At 62.2% G+C, this 16,427-nt stretch overlaps 1 protein-coding gene across 1 annotated transcript; it reads left to right on the top strand.

Moving 5' to 3' along the window:
• The first annotated feature begins 537 nt into the window (after window positions 1-537).
• LOC127567188 (protein PAT1 homolog 1-like) lies at window positions 538-15,253 on the top strand. The gene is made up of 8 exons (XM_052009880.1): window positions 538-614; window positions 1,593-1,692; window positions 1,903-2,045; window positions 2,585-2,744; window positions 7,233-7,361; window positions 7,663-7,754; window positions 11,772-11,927; window positions 14,532-15,253. Exons 1-8 carry the CDS (start codon window positions 538-540, stop codon window positions 14,551-14,553), a joined length of 879 nt encoding a protein of 292 aa, XP_051865840.1. The 3' UTR covers window positions 14,554-15,253.
• Window positions 15,254-16,427: the final 1,174 nt, after the last annotated feature.

Raw genomic sequence — 16,427 nt, 5'->3', positions numbered from 1 at the left:
GTATCTCAGGCTCAGAGCAGCAGATGCACAACAGTCGCAAAAAATACAAAGATTAAACGTGTATTCAACACAGTTTTTACAATAAAGAACACAGAACAAAAAAGAGTCTGCATGTGGGACGTGGAAGTGGGAGCTGGGGGTACAGTCACAACGTTTAAACACATTTGAACAGGCGTGTGCATAGGAGCAGTTTAGAACCACTGTGTATTATCACTGACTGAAACGTCGTGAAATCTTGTGGCAGCAGAACAGTGCAAAGTCGTAAAGTTACCGCAAATTGCAAAATAAAGAGCGCAGAAGAGGAATAGCGGGGTGTTCACGGGATCACGGACCGTTCAGAAATCTGACGGCGGAGGGGAAAGAAGCTGTTCCTGAATCGTTGAGTGCGGATCTTCAGGCTCCTGGACCTCCTTCCCCCCCCCCCCCCCCCCCCCGGTGGGAGTAACGACGAGGGCACGTCCCGGGACGGTGAGGGTTCTCGGTGACGGACGCCGCCTCTTGAAGATGTCCTCGGCGGCGGGGAGGGTTGTGCCCGCGATGGGGCCGGCTGAGTCCGCAACCCCCCTGTGCGTCGGAGCCTCCATTCCGGGCGGCGATGCACAACGCTCTGCGCCGTAAATCTGTGGAGATTTGCGAGAGTCTTTGGGTGATGGAACGAATCTCCTCAAACTCCTGACGAAGTAGAGCCCCTGGCGTGCCGCCTTCGCGATTGCATTGGCGCATTGGGCCCAGGGATAGATCCTCGGAGGTGTTGACACGCAGGAACGTGAATCTGCTCGCCTTTCCTACTGCGTACCCCTCAGTGGTATTGATTTTTTACTGTCACTTGTACCGAGGTACAGTAAAAAAAAACTGGTCTTGGATACCGATCGTACAGGTCAATTCATTACACAGTGAAGTTACATTGAGTCAGTACAGAGTGCATTGAGGTAGTACAGGTAAAAACACTAACAGTACAGAGTAAAGTGTCCCAGCTACAGAGAAAGTGCAGTGCAATAAGGTGCGAGGTCACAACAAGGTAGATCGTGAGGTCAGAGTCCATCTCATCGTGTAAGGGAACCGTTCAATAGTCTTATCACCGTGGGATAGAAGTTGTCCTTAAGTCTGGTGGGACGTGCCCTCAGGCTCCTCTATCTTCTACCCGATGGGAGAGGGGAGAAGAGAGAATGACCCGGGCGGGTGGGGTCTTTGATTATGCCGGCTGCTACACCAAGACAGCGAGAGGTAAAGACAGAGTCCGCGGAGGGGAGGCTGCTGTCCGTGACGCGCTGGGCCGTGTCCACAACTCTCTGCGGTCTCTTGCAGTCCCGGGCAGAGCAGTTGCCGTCCCGAGCCGGGATACATCCAGATAGGATGCTTTCTGTGGGGCATCGATAAAAGTTGGTGAATGTCAAAGGGGACAAACCAAATTGCTTTAGCCTCCTCTGAGGACGGGCAGGTGTGTTCTCCTGACCTCCCCTCCCTGGTGTCTGCATTCAGTCCCTCGCTCTTGCGAGGTTGTCGTCGTTTAGGAGTTAAACCTCGGGGGACGGGGACAGTGAGGGATTGTGGTCTGAGGCTTAAGAGTCCAACGCAGGCCCAACCTCTCACAGGCTGTTTCCGTCTGTGTTCCCCTCCCGCACCCCCGCACAGGAGACGAGAGAGAAGCAGGTCCGAGACAAGAGAAGGCAGACGCTCTACACCATCGAGAGGGTGAGACACTGACTGTATCCCCACTGATGTTAATTCCCCCTCCCTCGCACCGTCCCTCAGTGACCCCTCTCCCCCAGCGCCCCGTGTCACTGACTGTACCCCCACTGACGTTAATCCCCCTCCCTCACACCGTCCCTCAGTGACCCCTCTCCCCCAGCGCCCCGCGTCACAGACTGTATCCCCCCTGAGGTTAATCCCCCTCCCCCACAGACCTACACGCTCCTGCTGGAAGTGAAAGACATCGAGAAGAAGTTTCTTCAGGTCCCCGAGTCCGAGCGCCCGGCCCTGCTCGAGGTCCGCAAGGCCAAGATCGCCCAGATCTACGAGAACCTGCGGGGGAAGCAGTCCGACAGGTGGGTCTGGGGGTCCGGAGGTGGTGAGGGGTGGTGGGTCTGTCCCGCGGTGTGTGTGTGTGTGTTGTGGTGGTGACGTGCTGCTGGCTGACCTCTCCCACTGTGTCTGCTCCTTCCCCACTCCCGCCCTCCCTCCCCTCCCCCAATGCCTGCCCTCCCCTCCTCCCCCTCCTCCCCCTCCTCCCCCTCCTCACCCTCCTCCCCCTCCTCCTCCTCACCCTCCTCCCTCCTCCTCCTCACCCCTCCTCCCCCTCCCCTCCTCCCCCTCCCCTCCTCCCCCTCCCCTCCTCCCCCTCCCCTCCTCCCCCTCCCCTCCTCCCCCTCCCCTCCTCCCCCTCCCCTCCTCCCCCTCCCTCCTCCCCCTCCCCTCCTCCCCCTCCCCTCCCCTCCTCCCCTCCCCTCCTTACTCGTCCTCCTCCTACCCCTGCTGCCCCGCTACCCCCCAACATCCCCTCCTTGCCTCACCCGTCTCTCTCTTGCTGCCCCTCCCTCACCCCCTCCCCTTCCCCGTCCTGCTCCCTCATTTCCCCCCCCCACAGGCCGAGTGACGAGCACTTTGTGCAGATCATGTGCATCGGGAAGGGGAAGCGGCTGACGGCCCGCGTGCTGGGGATGCTGGGCACGGAACAGGCCTCCAGCGTGCTCCTGGCCACCGCTCGCAACCTGCCCCTGCTGGCCCGGAAGGACTCCCAGGACGAGGTTTGTCGGTGGTGGCGGGAGCGGGGGAGAGATCACTGGTGGGGGCCAGTGGCCCACCGCGTGACGGTGTGGGTCAGCCGTGGCGGGAGATTACTCGTGTTGGTGGGGTGGGGGCACGATGTTACGGTTAAACAGGTCCCAGCCCAGCCAGTCCACCCACCGTGTAACTCGAACCCTCCAGTCCCCATCACGTCCCGTTCTCCGCCCTCCCCCATTTCTCCCGACGCACCGCAGGTGCATTCCCGGCTCGGGACGGCAGCTGCTCTGCCCCGGGACCACGAGAGCGCGCAGAGAGTTGCAGACGTGGCCCAAGCGCGTCACGGAAACCAGCCTCCCCTGCCTCGGGGAAAGCAGCTAGCATAGAACCATAGAACAGTACAGCACAATACCGGCCCTTCGGCCCACAATGTTGTGCTGACCTTTAAACCTCACCTCAGACTATCTAACCCCTTCCTCCCACATATCCCTCTATCTTAAATTCCTCCATATGCTTATGTAACAATCTTTTGAACTTGACCAACATATCAGCCTCCACCGCCACCCCAGGCAGCGCATTCCATGCCCCAACCACTCTCTGGGTGAAGCACCTCCCTCTGATATCTCCCTTGAACTTCCCACCCCTTACTTTAAAGCCATGTCCTCTTGTATTGAGCATTGGTGCCCTGGGGAAGAGGTGCTGGCTGTCTACTCTATCTATCCCTCTTAATATTTTGCACACCTCTATCATGTCCCTCTCTCCAAAGCCCTAGCTCCCGTAGTCTCTCCTCATAATGCACACTCTCTAAACCAGGCAGCATCCTGGTCAATCCCCTCTGCACCCTCTCCAACGCCTCCACGTCCTTCCTATAATGAGGCGACCAGAACTGGACACAGTACTCCAAGTGTGGTCTAACCAGAGTTTTGTAGAGCCCACATAATCAAAGACCCCACCCCGCCCTGGAACGTCCTGTCCTCTTCCCCACCCCTCTCCTGCCCCAGACGTTCTCTCCCGTCCTGGACGTTCTCTCTTTTCCCCTCTCCCATCGGGCAGAAGATTCAAAAGCCTGGAAGCACGTACCACCAGGCTCAAGGACAGCTTCTATCCCACTGTTGTAAGACTATTGAACGGTCCCCTAGTACGATGAGATGGACTCTTGACCTCACGATCTACCTTGTTGTGACCTTGCATCTTATTCTCTACCTGCACTGCACTTTCTCTGTAGCTGTGACACTTTACTCTGTATTCTGTACTTGTTTTTACCCTGTACTACCTCAATGCACTCTGTACTAACTCAGTCTAACTGCACTGTGTAATGAATTGACCTGTTTGCAAGACAAATTTTTCACTGTACCTCGGTATAAGTGATAATAATCAACCAATTTCAATCCCCGTGAATCGTCTCTGCTCCCTCTCTCCGACTTAGTGACGCCCTTCCCGTAGCCGGGCGACCAGAACCGCTCGCAGTCTTCCAAGTGCGGTCTCCCCGACGACTCCTTCGCCGCCCTGTCACCCGCCCAACAGGGGACCATGTACCTGTACCCTGGGGTGTCTCTGTTCCACGGGGGCACCCCCCCACGGCCCGACCGTTCAGTGCGCGGGACCCGTTCCTGCCCAGGGCCGTCTTACCAAAGCGCCGTGCCTCGCCTTTGTCTGAGTTAGATCCCATCTGCCGCTCCCCGGCCCGCTTTCCCCGTGGTAACCTTGGACCCGGGCCCTCCGGTCTGGAAAAGCAGTCCCCTCCTGTTCCCGCCAACACCCCCTCGCCTCCTACCGCTGGGCCAATGTCGCATCCATTGTCCATCTCTCCTCGAGGGCCTTGCAGGAAGTCCCAGTAGACGACAACTACCGCCCCGCCCTCATCCACCCTCTTTGAAGTCACTCGCTCCCCAATTCCCGCCCCAGTTTCTCCGAATTCATCGTCTCTTTCCCCCACTGTCCCAGGTCTTTGCCCTTGGGTGAGTAACCTTTCCGGGAGGGATCGAGCAGATGGAGTACAACATTGGTAAATGAAAGATTGCAGCATGCTGTTGTGTAGAGGGACTTGGGAGTGCTTGTGCGTGAATCGCAAAAGGTTGGTTTGCAGGTGCAACAGGTTACCAGGAAGGCAAATAGAACGTTGGCCTCCCTTGCCAGAGGGATCGGATTCAAGAGCAGGGAGGTTATGCTTCAACTGTACAGAGTACTGGTGAGGCCACACCTGCAGTAACTGCCTGCAGTTCTGGCCTCCTTACTTGAGGAACAATATACTGGCATTGGAGGAGGTGCAGAGGAGCTTTGTTCTGGAGATGAGGGATTGATCTATTGGTATTGGTTTATTATTGTCACTTGTACCGAGGTACCTTGAAAAACTTGTCTTGCACACTGATCGTACAGGTCAATTCCTTACACAGTGCAGTTACGTCGAGTTAGTATTGGTATTGGTTTATTATAGTCATTTGTACCGAGGTACAGTGAAAAACTGGTCTTGCATACCGATCGTACAGGTCAATTCATTACACAGTGCAGTTACATTGAGTTAGTACAGAGTGCATTGAGGTAGTACAGGTAAAAACAGTAACAGTACAGAGAAAGTGCAGTGCAATAAGGTGCAGTTACATTGAGTTAGTACAGAGTGCATTGAGGTAGTACAGGTAAAGACAGTAACAGTACAGAGAAAGTGCAGTGCAATAAGGTGCAAGGTCACAACAAGGTAGATCATGAGGTCAAGAGTCCATCTCAATGTAAAAGGGAACCATTCAATAGTCTTATCACAGTGGGGTAGAAGCTGTCCTTGAGCCTGGTGGGACGTGCCCTCAGGCTCCTGTATCTTCTACCCGATGGAAGGGGAGAGAAGAGAGAATGACCCGGGTGGGTGGGGGCTTTGATTATGCCGGCTGACTCACCGAAACAGCGAGAGGTGTAGACAGAGTCCACGGAGGGGAGGCTGGTTTCCGTGACGCGCTGGGCTGTGTCCACAACTCCCTGCGGTTTCTATGTAGGGTCTGTGAGCTGCCTGGGACTAGACTCGCTGGAATTCAGAAGAATGAGAGGGGATCTTGTTTATGAAAGGGATACACAAGATAGAGATAGGAAGGTCCTCTCCACTGGTAGGCGAGATTAGAACCAGGGGACATAGCCTCAAGATTCGGGGGAGTAGATTCAGAACGGAGATGAGAAGAAACTGCTTTTCCCTAGAGAGCCTTTTTAGTAAGGTGTTTGATAAGCTTCCTCATGGAAGGCTTATTCAGAAAGTCAGGAGGCATGTGATCCAGGGTAACTTGGCTGTGTGGATTCAGAATTGGCTCGCCCATGGAAGACAGAGGGTGGTGGTAGATGGAGGGTATTCTGTCTGGAGGTCGGTGACCAGTGGTGTTCCGCAGGGATCTGTTCTGGGACCCCTGCTCTTTGTGATTTCTATAAATGACTTGGGTGATGATGTGGAAGGGAGGGTTAGTAAGTTTGCTGATGATACAAAGGTTGGTGGTTTTGTGGATGGTGTAGAAGGTTGCTGTAGGTTACAACAGGACATCGATAGGATGCAGAGCTGGGCTGAGAAGCGGCAGATGGAGTTCAACCCGGATAAGTGTGAAGTGAGACACTTCGGCAGATCGAATTCGAAGGCGGAATACAAGGTTAATGACAGGACTCTTCGCAGTGTGGAGGAACAGAGGGATCTCGGGGTCCACGTCTGTAGATCCCTCAGGGTTGCCACGCAGGTTGATAGGGTTGTTAAGAAGGCGTATGGTGTGCTGGCCTTCATTAGTCGGGGGATTGTTCAAGAGCCGCGAGGTGATGTTGCAGCTCTGGTCAGACCACACGTGGGGTATTGTGTTCAGTTCTGGTCGCCTCATTATAGAAAGGATGTGGAAGCTTTAGAGAGGGTGCAGAGGAGATTTACCAGGGTGTTGCCTGGATTGGAGAGCACGTCTCATGAGGACAGGTTGAGCAAACTGGGGCTTTTCTCTTTGGAGAGGAGGAGGATGAGAGGTGATGTGATAGAGGTGCACAAGAGGCATCGATCGAGCGGACAGACAGAGACTTTTTCCCAGGGCGACAATGGCTAACACGAGGGGACATAATTTTAAGGTGATTGGAGGAGGGTATAAGGGGGATGTCAGGGGAAAGTTTCTTACATAGAGAGTGGTGGGTGTGTGGAACGCACTGCCGGCAGAGGTTGTGGGGGTAGGTACATTCGGGACATTTAAGAGACTCGTAGATAGACACATGAATGACAGTCAAATGGGGGGCTATGGGGAGGGAAGGGGTAGATAGATCTCAGAGCAGGACAAGATGTCAGCACAACACCGCGGGCCGAAGGGCCTTCACTGTGCCATAGTGTTCGGAGGAACAAGACAGAAGCGAGGTTTGAGTCGCTCTGAACCAAAGAGAGGGGCCATCAACACATCGGCCAACGAGTTCGGTAGAGATGTGGGTGCAGGGAAGGGAGTCACGTCCGCGATGAGACCTGCTGAGGGAGCAGTGTATTGAGACCCCCCCCGTGTCTGTGTGTGTGACTCTCCACCCCGCAGGTCCTGCCGTCGCTGACGGAGCCCTGCACACACCTGGTGAGCCGACTGCCCTCGGCTGCCCTGACGGAACTGTTGCAACAGCTCACCGAAGGTCCGGGGAACCACTTCTTCTCCGTGCTGCAGAACAAGGTGGGTCCGGCACGGGGGGAGGGAGGGAAGGTCGGCGAGGAGGGAGGGGCAGGAAGGGAGCGCCAAACTGTGGGAGGGGGGCGGTGAGGGAGGGAGGGACGGAGAGGGAACGCCCACACCCGCCCGCGGTCACCATCTCCTTCCCCCCACCCACCCACCCTAGGAACAGATCTGGGCCTGGCCGCGACACTGTCCCTCCGCCTCCGCCTCGCCTCGCCTCCCAACGCCACCCCCCGCCGCCCCTGCCCTCCGCAGCCGAGGATCTCGCCCTGCCTTCACTCCCCGCTTCTGCCTCCCGCAGTTCGGCTTGACGCTGTTCTACACCATCCTGAGCCAGGGCGAGAGGCTGCAGGTCTCCGAGACGGCCAGTGAACTGATGCAGGACAACAGGTGGTGAGTGAGCCCGGGGTTGTGGGGGTGTGGCTGGCTCTGTGTCCTCTCACTCCCCTCCCCTCCCCTCCCCGCCGTCCGCACTCCCCCTCTCTCCTAACACCCCACTTCCCCCACCCCTCCCTCTCTGCACCTCCCTCTCTCTCTCCCTGTCTGCCTCTCTCTCTCTCTATCTCTCTGCGCCTCTCTCTCTCTCTCCCTCTCTCTCTCTCTCCCTCCTTCCCTCCCTGTCTGCCTCCCTCTCTCTCTCTCCCTGCCTCTCTCTCTCCCTGCCTCTCTCTCTCTCCCTGCCTCTCTCTCTCTCCCTGCCTCTCTCTCTCTCCCTGCCTCTCTCTCTCTCCCTGCCTCTCTCTCTCTCCCTGCCTCTCTCTCTCTCCCTGCCTCTCTCTCTCTCCCTGCCTCTCTCTCTCCCTGCCTCTCTCTCTCCCTGCCTCTCTCTCTCCCTGCCTCTCTCTCTCTCCCTGCCTCTCTCTCTCTCCCTGCCTCTCTCTCTCTCCTGCCTCTCTCTCTCTCCCTGCCTCTCTCTCTCTCCCATGCCTCTCTCTCTCTCCCTGCCTCTCTCTCGCTCCCTACCTCATCTCTCTCTCCCCTGCTCTCTCTCTCTCCCCCTGCCTCTCTCTCTCCTCCCCCTGCCTCTCTCTCTCTCCCCCTGCCTCTCTCTCTCTCCCCTGCCTCTCTCTCTCTCTCCCTGCCTCTCTCTCTCTCTCCCTGCCTCTCTCTCATCTCTCCCTGCCTCTCTCTCTCTTCCTGCTCTCTCTCTCCTCTGCCTCCTCTCTCTCCCTGCCTCTCTCCATCTCTCCTGCCTCTCTCATCTCTCTCCCTGCCTCTCTCTCTCTCTCCCTGCTCTCTCTACTCTCTCCCTGCTCTCTCTCTCTCTCCCTGCCTCTCTCTCTCTCTCCCTGCCTCTCTCTCTCTCTCCCTGCCTCTCTCTCTCTCTCCCTGCCTCTCTCTCTCTCTCCCTGCCTCTCTCTCTCTCCCTGCCTCTCTCTCTCTCTCCCTGCCTCTCTCTCTCTCTCCCTGCCTCTCTCTCTCTCTCCCTGCCTCTCTCTCTCTCTCCAACACTCTCTCTGCCTCTCTCTCTCTCCTGCACTCGCTCTCTCTCTCCCACGCCTCTCTCTCTCTCTCCCTGCCTCTCTCTCTCTCATCCCTGCCTCTCTCTCTCTCTCCCTGCCTCTCTCTCTCTCTCCCTGCCTCTCTCTCTCTCTCCCTGCCTCTCTCTCTCTCTCCCTGCCTCTCTCTCTCTCTCCCTGCCTCTCTCTCTCTCTCCCTGCCTCTCTCTCTCTCTCCCTGCCTCTCTCTCTCTCTCCCTGCCTCTCTCTCTCTCTCCCTGCCTCTCTCTCTCTCTCCCTGCCTCTCTGCCTCTCTCTCTCTCCCCTGCCCTCTCTCTCTCTCCCCCTGCCTCTCTCTCTCTCCCCCTGCCTCTCTCTCTCTCCCCCTGTGCCTCTCTCTCTCTCTCCCCCTGTGCCTCTCTCTCTCTCCCCCTGTGCCTCTCTCTCTCTCCCCCTGTGCCTCTCTCTCTCTCCCCCTGCCTCTCTCTCTCTCTCCCTGCCTCTCTCTCTCTCTCCCTGCCTCTCTCTCTCTCTCCCTGCCTCTCTCTCTCTCTCCCTGCCTCTCTCTCTCTCTCCCTGCCTCTCTCTCTCTCCCTGCCTCTCTCTCTCTCCCTGCCTCTCTCTCTCTCTCCCTGCCTCTCTCTCTCTCTCCCTGCCTCTCTCTCTCTCCCCCTGCCTCTCCTCGTCTCTCCCCTGCTCTCTCCTCTCTCCCCCTGCCTCTCTCTCTCTCCCCCTGCCTCTCTCTCTCTCTCCCTGCCTCTCTCCTCTCTCTCCCTGCCCTCTCTCTCTCTCTCCTGCCTCTCTCTCTCTCTCCCTGCCTCTCTCTCTCTCTCCCTGCCTCTCTCTCTCTCCCTGCCTCTCTCTCTCTCCCTGCCCTCTCTCTCTCTCCCTGCCTCTCTCTCTCTCCACTGCCTCTCTCTCTCTCCCTGCCTCTCTCTCTCTCCCTGTGCCTCTCTCTCTCTCTCTCCCTGCCTCTCTCTCTCTCACCCTGCCTCTCTCTCTCTCTCCCTGCCTCTCTCTCTCTCTCGCCCTCTCTGTCTCTCTCTCTCTCCCTGCCTCTCTCTCTCTCCCTGCCTCTCTCTCTCTCTCCCTGCCTCTCTCTCTCTCCCTGCCTCTCTCTCTCTCTCCCTGCCTCTCTCTCTCTCTCTCCCTGCCTCTCTCTCTCTCCCTGCCTCTCTCTCTCTCTCCCTCCTCTCTCTCTCTCTCCCTGCCTCTCTCTCTCTCTCTCCCTGCCTCTCTCTCTCTCTCCCTGCCTCTCTCTCTCTCTCCCTGCCTCTCTCTCTCTCTCTCTCCCTGCCTCTCTCTCTCTCTCTATCCCTGCCTCTCTCTCTCTCTCTCCATGCCTCTAATCTCTTCTCTCTCCCTGCCTCTCTCTCTCTCTCTTCCCGGCCTCTCTCTCTCTCTCATCCCTGCCTCTCTCTCTCTCTCTCCCTGCCCTCTCTCTCTCTTCTCCTCTCCCTGCCTCTCTCTCTCTCTCTCTCCCTGCCTCTCTCTCTCTCTCTCTCCCTGCCTCTCTCTCTCTCTCTCTCCCTGCCTCTCTCTCTCTCCCTGCCTCTCTCTCTCTCTCCCTGCCTCTCTCTCTCTCTCCCTGCCTCTCTCTCTCTCTCTCCCTGCCTCTCTCTCTCTCTCTCCCTGCCTCTCTCTCTCTCTCTCCCTGCCTCTCTCTCTCTCTCTCCCTGCCTCTCTCTCTCTCTCTCCCTGCCTCTCTCTCTCTCTCCCTGCCTCTCTCTCTCTCTCTCCCTGCCTCTCTCTCTCTCTCTCTCCCTGCCTCTCTCTCTCTCTCTCTCCCTGCCTCTCTCTCTCTCCCTGCCTCCCTCTCTCTCTCCCTGCCTCTCTCTCTCTCTCTCTCCCTGCCTCTCTCTCTCTCTCTCTCCCTGCCTCTCTCTCTCTCTCTCTCCCTGCCTCTCTCTCTCTCCCTGCCTCTCTCTCTCTCCCTGCCTCTCTCTCTCTCTCCCTGCCTCTCTCTCTCTCTCCCTGCCTCTCTCTCTCTCTCTCCCTGCCTCTCTCTCTCTCTCTCCCTGCCTCTCTCTCTCTCCCTGCCTCTCTCTCTCTCTCCCTGCCTCTCTCTCTCTCCCTGCCTCTCTCTCTCTCTCTCCCTGCCTCTCTCTCTCTCTCTCCCTGCCTCTCTCTCTCTCTCTCCCTGCCTCTCTCTCTCTCTCCCCCTGTGCCTCTCTCTCTCTCTCTCCCCCTGTGCCTCTCTCTCTCTCTCTCCCCCTGTGCCTCTCTCTCTCTCTCTCCCTGCCTCTCTCTCTCTCTCTCCCTGCCTCTCTCTCTCTCTCCCTGCCTCTCTCTCTCTCTCTCCCTGCCTCTCTCTCTCTCCCTCCCTGCCTCTCTCTCTCTCCCTGCCTCTCTCTCTCTCCCTCCCTGCCTCTCTCTCTCTCCCTCCCTGCCTCTCTCTCTCTCCCTCCCTGCCTCTCTCTCTCTCCCTCCCTGCCTCTCTCTCTCTCCCTCCCTGCCTCTCTCTCTCTCTCCCTGCCTCTCTCTCTCTCTCTCCCTGCCTCTCTCTCTCTCTCTCCCTGCCTCTCTCTCTCTCTCTCTCTCCCTGCCTCTCTCTCTCTCTCTCTCTCCCTGCCTCTCTCTCTCTCTCTCTCTCCCTGCCTCTCTCTCTCTCTCTCTCTCCCTGCCTCTCTCTCTCTCTCTCTCTCTCCCTCTCCCTGCCTCTCAGACCAGCCGGTGGTTGAGAAGGGTAGGTGGGATGGTGGGGGGGGGGGGGCGGCGGGGGTGGATGCCGGGAGAGAGAGGGAAGGGGTGGGGAATCTGGGGGAGGGGACGACGGGGAATAGACCGGAGGGAGGACGGGGAGGAGACTGGGGGGGACGATGGGGAAGGGAGTGGAGGGGTGGCGACGGACTGGGCAGGGGAGGACGGGAACAGATGAGGGAGGGGACCGTGAGGACGGGCCGTCGGGGAGGCAGGGAGGGAGGGAGCAGGGCTGCTCCCCCTGACTGTAAATCTCTCCCCCCCCCACCAGGACAGAGCTGGTGTTTGCGGTGACCCGGGAGCTGCTGAGGGTGCCTCAGGCCTCGCTGGCCACCCCCTCCTTCATGCCCGCCAACCTGCTCGCCCTCTTCTCCCACTACGTGGACCGGCAGAGGCTGACCGTGCTCGAGTCCAAGCTCGGGTTAGGGTGAGTGCTGCCGGCCGTGGGGAGGGGGAGGGGGAGGGGGCGGTGGTGGGGGGAGAGGGGACAGGCAGCACGGGTGTCCTCGGGGGCCGTGACGGGCGCCGGAACCCGGGGCTGTGCGCGAACTGCGGGTTCGGGCAGCCTGGGCAGGGAGAGGAGAGCAACGGTTGCAGTCGATGTTCATCCGGCCCCCGCTTCACCCCCCTCCCCCTCCGCTCTCCCCCCTCCTCCCCTCCCCCTCCTCCCCTCCCCCCCCTCCGCTCCCCCCCCACCCCTCCCCCCTCCCCTCCCCCCCTCCCCTCCCCCCTCCCCTCCCCTCCCCTCCCCTCTCCTCCAGCTCCACCTCCCCACCCCCCCTCCCCTCCCACCCCTCTCCCCACCCACCCCTCTCCCCTCCCCCTCCTCCCCTCCCTCTCCCCTCCCCCTCCTCCCCTCCCTCTCCCCCACCTCCCCTCCCCTCCCCCTCCCCTGCACCCCTCCGCTCTCCCCCCTCCTCCCCTCCCCCCTCCCCTCCCCCTCCCCTCCCCCCTCCCCTCCCCCCTCCCCTCCCCCCCCTCCCCTCCCCCCTCCCCTCCCCCCCTCCCCTCCCCTCTCCTCCAGCTCCACCTCCTCTCCCCCCACCCCCCCTCCCCTCCTCCCCCTCTCCCCCACCTCCCCTCCCTCTCCCCCACCTCCCCTCCCTCTCCCCCACCTCCCTCCCCTCCCCCCTCCCCACTCCCCTCCCCTCCCCCCTCCCCACTCCCCTCCCCCTCCGCTCTCCCCCTCCTCCCCTGCACCCCTCCCCTGCACCCCTCCCCTCCCCCCTCCCCTCCCCCCCTCCCCTCCCCCCCTCCCCTCCCCCCCTCCCCTCCCCCCCTCCCCTCCCCCCTCCTCCAGCTCCACCCCTCTCCTCCAGCTGCACCTCCCCTCCCCCCCACCCCCCCTCCCCTCCCACCCCTCTCCCCTCCCCCTCCTCCCCTCCCACCCCTCTCCCCTCCCCCCCTCCCCTGCACCCCTCCCCTCTCCCCTCCCCCCTCCCCTCTCCCCTCCCCCTCCGCTCTCCCCCCCTCCTCCCCTGCACCCTCCCCTCCCCCCTCCCTCCTCCCCTCCCCCTCCGCCCCTCCCCCTCCTCCCCTCCCCCACATCCCCTCCCTCTCCCCCACATCCCCTCCCTCTTCCCCCACCTCCCTCCCTCTCCCCCACCTCCCCTCCCCTTCCCCCTCCCCACTCCCCTCCCCTCCCCCTCCCCTCCCCCTCCCCCTCCGCTCTCCCCCCTCCCCACCTCCCCTCCCCCTCCCCACCTCCCCTCCCCCTCTCCCCTCCCCCTCTGCTCTCCCCCCTCCTCCCTGCACCCCTCCCCTCCCCCCTCCCCTCCCCCCTCACCCCTCCTCTCCCCCACCTCCCCTCCCTCATCCCCCTCCCCCCACCTCCCTCCCCTCTCCCCCTCCCCCCACCTCCCCTCTCCTCCAGCTCCCCTCCCCCTCCCCCCTCCCCACCCCTCTCCCCTCCCCTCCTCCCCTCGTCCCCTCCTCCCCTCAACCCCCTCCCCTCCTCCCCTCCTCCCCTCCACCCCTCCACCCCTCCACCCCTCCTCCCCTCCTCCCCTCCTCCCCTCCTCCCCTCCACCCCCCACCTCCCCTCCTCCCTCCCCTCCACCCCTCCCTCCACCCCTCCCCTCCACCCCTCCCCTCCACCCCTCCCCTCCACCCTCCCCTCCACCCCTCCTCCCCTCCCACTCCCTTCCCCCTCCCCTCCCTTCCCCTCCCCTCCCTTCCCCCTCCCCCTCCCCCCACCTCCCCTCTCCTCCAGCTCCCCTCCCCACCCCTCTCCCCTCCCCTCTTCCCCACCCCTCTCCCCTCCCCTCCTCCCCTCCTCCCCTCCTCCCCTCCCCCCTCCCCTCCCCCTCCTCCCCCCCTCCTCCCCTCCCCCCTCCTCCCCCCCTCCTCCCCCCCTCCTCCCCCCCTCCTCCCCCCCTCCTCCCCTCCCCCCTCCTCCCCTCCCCCCTCCTCCCCTCCCCCCTCCACTCCCCTCCCCCCTCCACTCCCCTCCCCCCTCCTCCCCTCCCCCCTCCACTCCCCTCCCCCCCTCCACTCCCCTCCCCCTCCTCCCCTCCCCCCTCCTCCCCTCCTCCCCTCCACCTCCCCTCCCCTCCACCTCCCCTCCCCCCCTCCACCTCCCCTCCCCCCCTCCACCTCCCCTCCCCCCCTCCACCTCCCCTCCCCCCACATCCCCTCCCCCCTCCCCTCCAGCTCTCCTCCCCTCTCCTCCAGCTCCACCTCCCCTCCCCCTCTCCTCCCCTCCCCTCCCCACCTCCCCTCCCCCTCCACCTCCCCTCCCCCTCCACCTCCCCTCCCTTCCCCCTCCACCTCCCCCCCACCCACGGGGAGAAGGTGTGCACCCCACACAGGGAGCGTCGGGGGTGGAGGTCGCCCCTGGGGGTGTCTCCAGGGAGAGGGTCGGCGGTTTCCCCAGGGGAGGGGTCCATAACACTGGGTGGGATGTTGTGCACGGTAATGGAGTAGGTAGTTTATTGCCCCCACCCTTGTTCTTTTACCCTCCACCCTCCCACGACTTCCTCCTCTCTCTCTCCCTCCCCTCCATCGCCTCCCCCCCCCCCCCACCCCACAGACTGTCCGTCAACCCTCGGTAGAGGAGGGTGGGGTCTGGGTGGGGGATCTGGAGCCACCCCCCTGATCCCGGTGACATCGGCGACACGTCTCCCCGGCGACGGCGGGCAGGAGTCTCCACGGCGACACGTCTCCCCGGCGACGGCGGGCAGGAGTCTCCACGGCGACACGTCTCCCCGGCGACGGCGGGCAGGAGTCTCCACGGCGACACGTCTCCCCCGGCGACGGCGGGCAGGAGTCTCTCTGGCGACACGTCTCCCCGTCGACGGCGGGCAGGAGTCTCTCTGACGACACATCTCCACGGCGACACGTCTCCCCGGCGACACGGGGCAGGAGTCTCCACGGCGACACGTCTCCCCGGCGACGGCGGGCAGGAGTCTCTCTGGCGACACATCTCCACGGCGACACGTCTCCCCGGCGACACGGGGCAGGACTCTCCACGGCGACACGTCTCCCTGGCAACGCATTGACCTGGTCTTTGCTTGTTTATTTTTCTAAAATGCTTGGGAAACTACAATCAGGGTGCGCACACCCCCCCCACCACCACCCACCACCCACCCCCGGGCACCCCCCACCCCCTCCACCCACCCCCGGGCACCAAACCCCCCCCCTGACCCACCGGCCCTTCCCCCGACCCTCCTTCCCCTCCGGCCCCCCCGACCCTCCTCCCCACCCTACGACCCTTCCCCCCCGACCCTCCTCCCCCCCACGACCCTCCTCCCCCCCACGACCCTTCCCCCGGCCCTCCTCCTCCTCCCCCCCCCCCCCCCGGCCCTCCTCCTCCCCCCCCCCACCCCGGCCCTCCTCCTCCCCCCCCCACCCCGGCCCTCCTCCTCCCCCCCCCCCCCACCCCGGCCCTCCTCCTCCCCCCCCCCACCCCGGCCCTCCTCCTCCCCCCCCCCCCACCCCGGCCCTCCTCCTCCCCCCCCCCCCACCCCGGCCCTCCTCCTCCCCCCCCCCCCCCCCCCCCGGCCCTCCTCCTCCTCCCCCCCCCCGGCCCTCCTCCTCCTCCCCCCCCCCGGCCCTCCTCCTCCTCCCCCCCCCCGGCCCTCCTCCTCCTCCCCCCCCCCGGCCCTCCTCCTCCTCCCCCCCCCCCGGCCCTCCTCCTCCCCCCCCCCCGGCCCTCCTCCTCCCCCCCCTCCGGCCCTCCTCCGCTGACTCTTCCCCGCCGACCCTCCCTCCCCACCTCCGACCCTCCCTCCCCCCCTCCCCCTCCCCCTCCCCTCCCCCTCCCCCTCCCCCTCTCTCCCTAACATCTCTCACCTCTCCTCCTCCCCATCTCTCCCTCCCCCCCTCCAAGCACTCCCCCCAACAACCTCCCCTCTCGCCCCACACCTCACCCCTCCCCTCGACCTGATCCCCCCTCCCCGGGGTACCCACACTCCCCCCTCCCCGGGGTATCTGCTCGCACCCCCCCCGGGGTACCCATGACCGCCTGCTTTTGATCAGACACAGTTAGTTAGTTGTTAACGATCCCTGTTTTGAAGGGATCGGCCTTCTCCGCGGATGTTCCAGCTGGGATGTCCCGTCCCCCATCTGGCACCACTGACTCCCCGTCTATGTGTGTGTGTCAAGGTGACATTGGTTATACCTGGGGCGATATTGGCTATGCCCTCAAACACACACACCTACCCCTCTTCTTCCCCCAAACCCCTCGACTGCCCCCCTCGCACCCCCCCCCCCCCCCCACCACCCCTCTCTCCCGTTCCTGGCAGCCACAGGGGAAATCTGCTGCACATCATTAATCTGTTCCGCTTTTTACAAGATGTACTCTCCTTATGTTTTTAAACACCAGGATTAATCTCTTTGTTTTTTGGCTTTCATTAAAAAGAACCTTGTTTTAGCGACGGCCGTCCCGTTTCTGATGTGGCAGCTTGTGCAGAGGTGAGGGCTGCAG

This window comes from Pristis pectinata, unplaced genomic scaffold (assembly GCF_009764475.1).
Source record: "Pristis pectinata isolate sPriPec2 unplaced genomic scaffold, sPriPec2.1.pri scaffold_173_arrow_ctg1, whole genome shotgun sequence".
NCBI lineage: Eukaryota > Metazoa > Chordata > Chondrichthyes > Rhinopristiformes > Pristidae > Pristis > Pristis pectinata.
This window is presented reverse-complemented; position numbering and strand designations above follow the sequence as displayed.

What these genes read in the sequence shown, in the direction of transcription:
- LOC127567188 (XM_052009880.1), top strand. Translation starts at nt 538, where the DNA reads ATGGGGCCGGCTGAGTCCGCAACCCCCCTGTGCGTCGGAGCCTCCATT. An exon ending in CGCTCTACACCATCGAGAGG is followed by an intron (nt 1,693 to 1,902) that starts GTGAGACACTGA and finishes CCTCCCCCACAG; the next exon opens with ACCTACACGCTCCTGCTGGA. An exon ending in CGGGGGAAGCAGTCCGACAG is followed by an intron (nt 2,046 to 2,584) that starts GTGGGTCTGGGG and finishes CCCCCCCCACAG; the next exon opens with GCCGAGTGACGAGCACTTTG.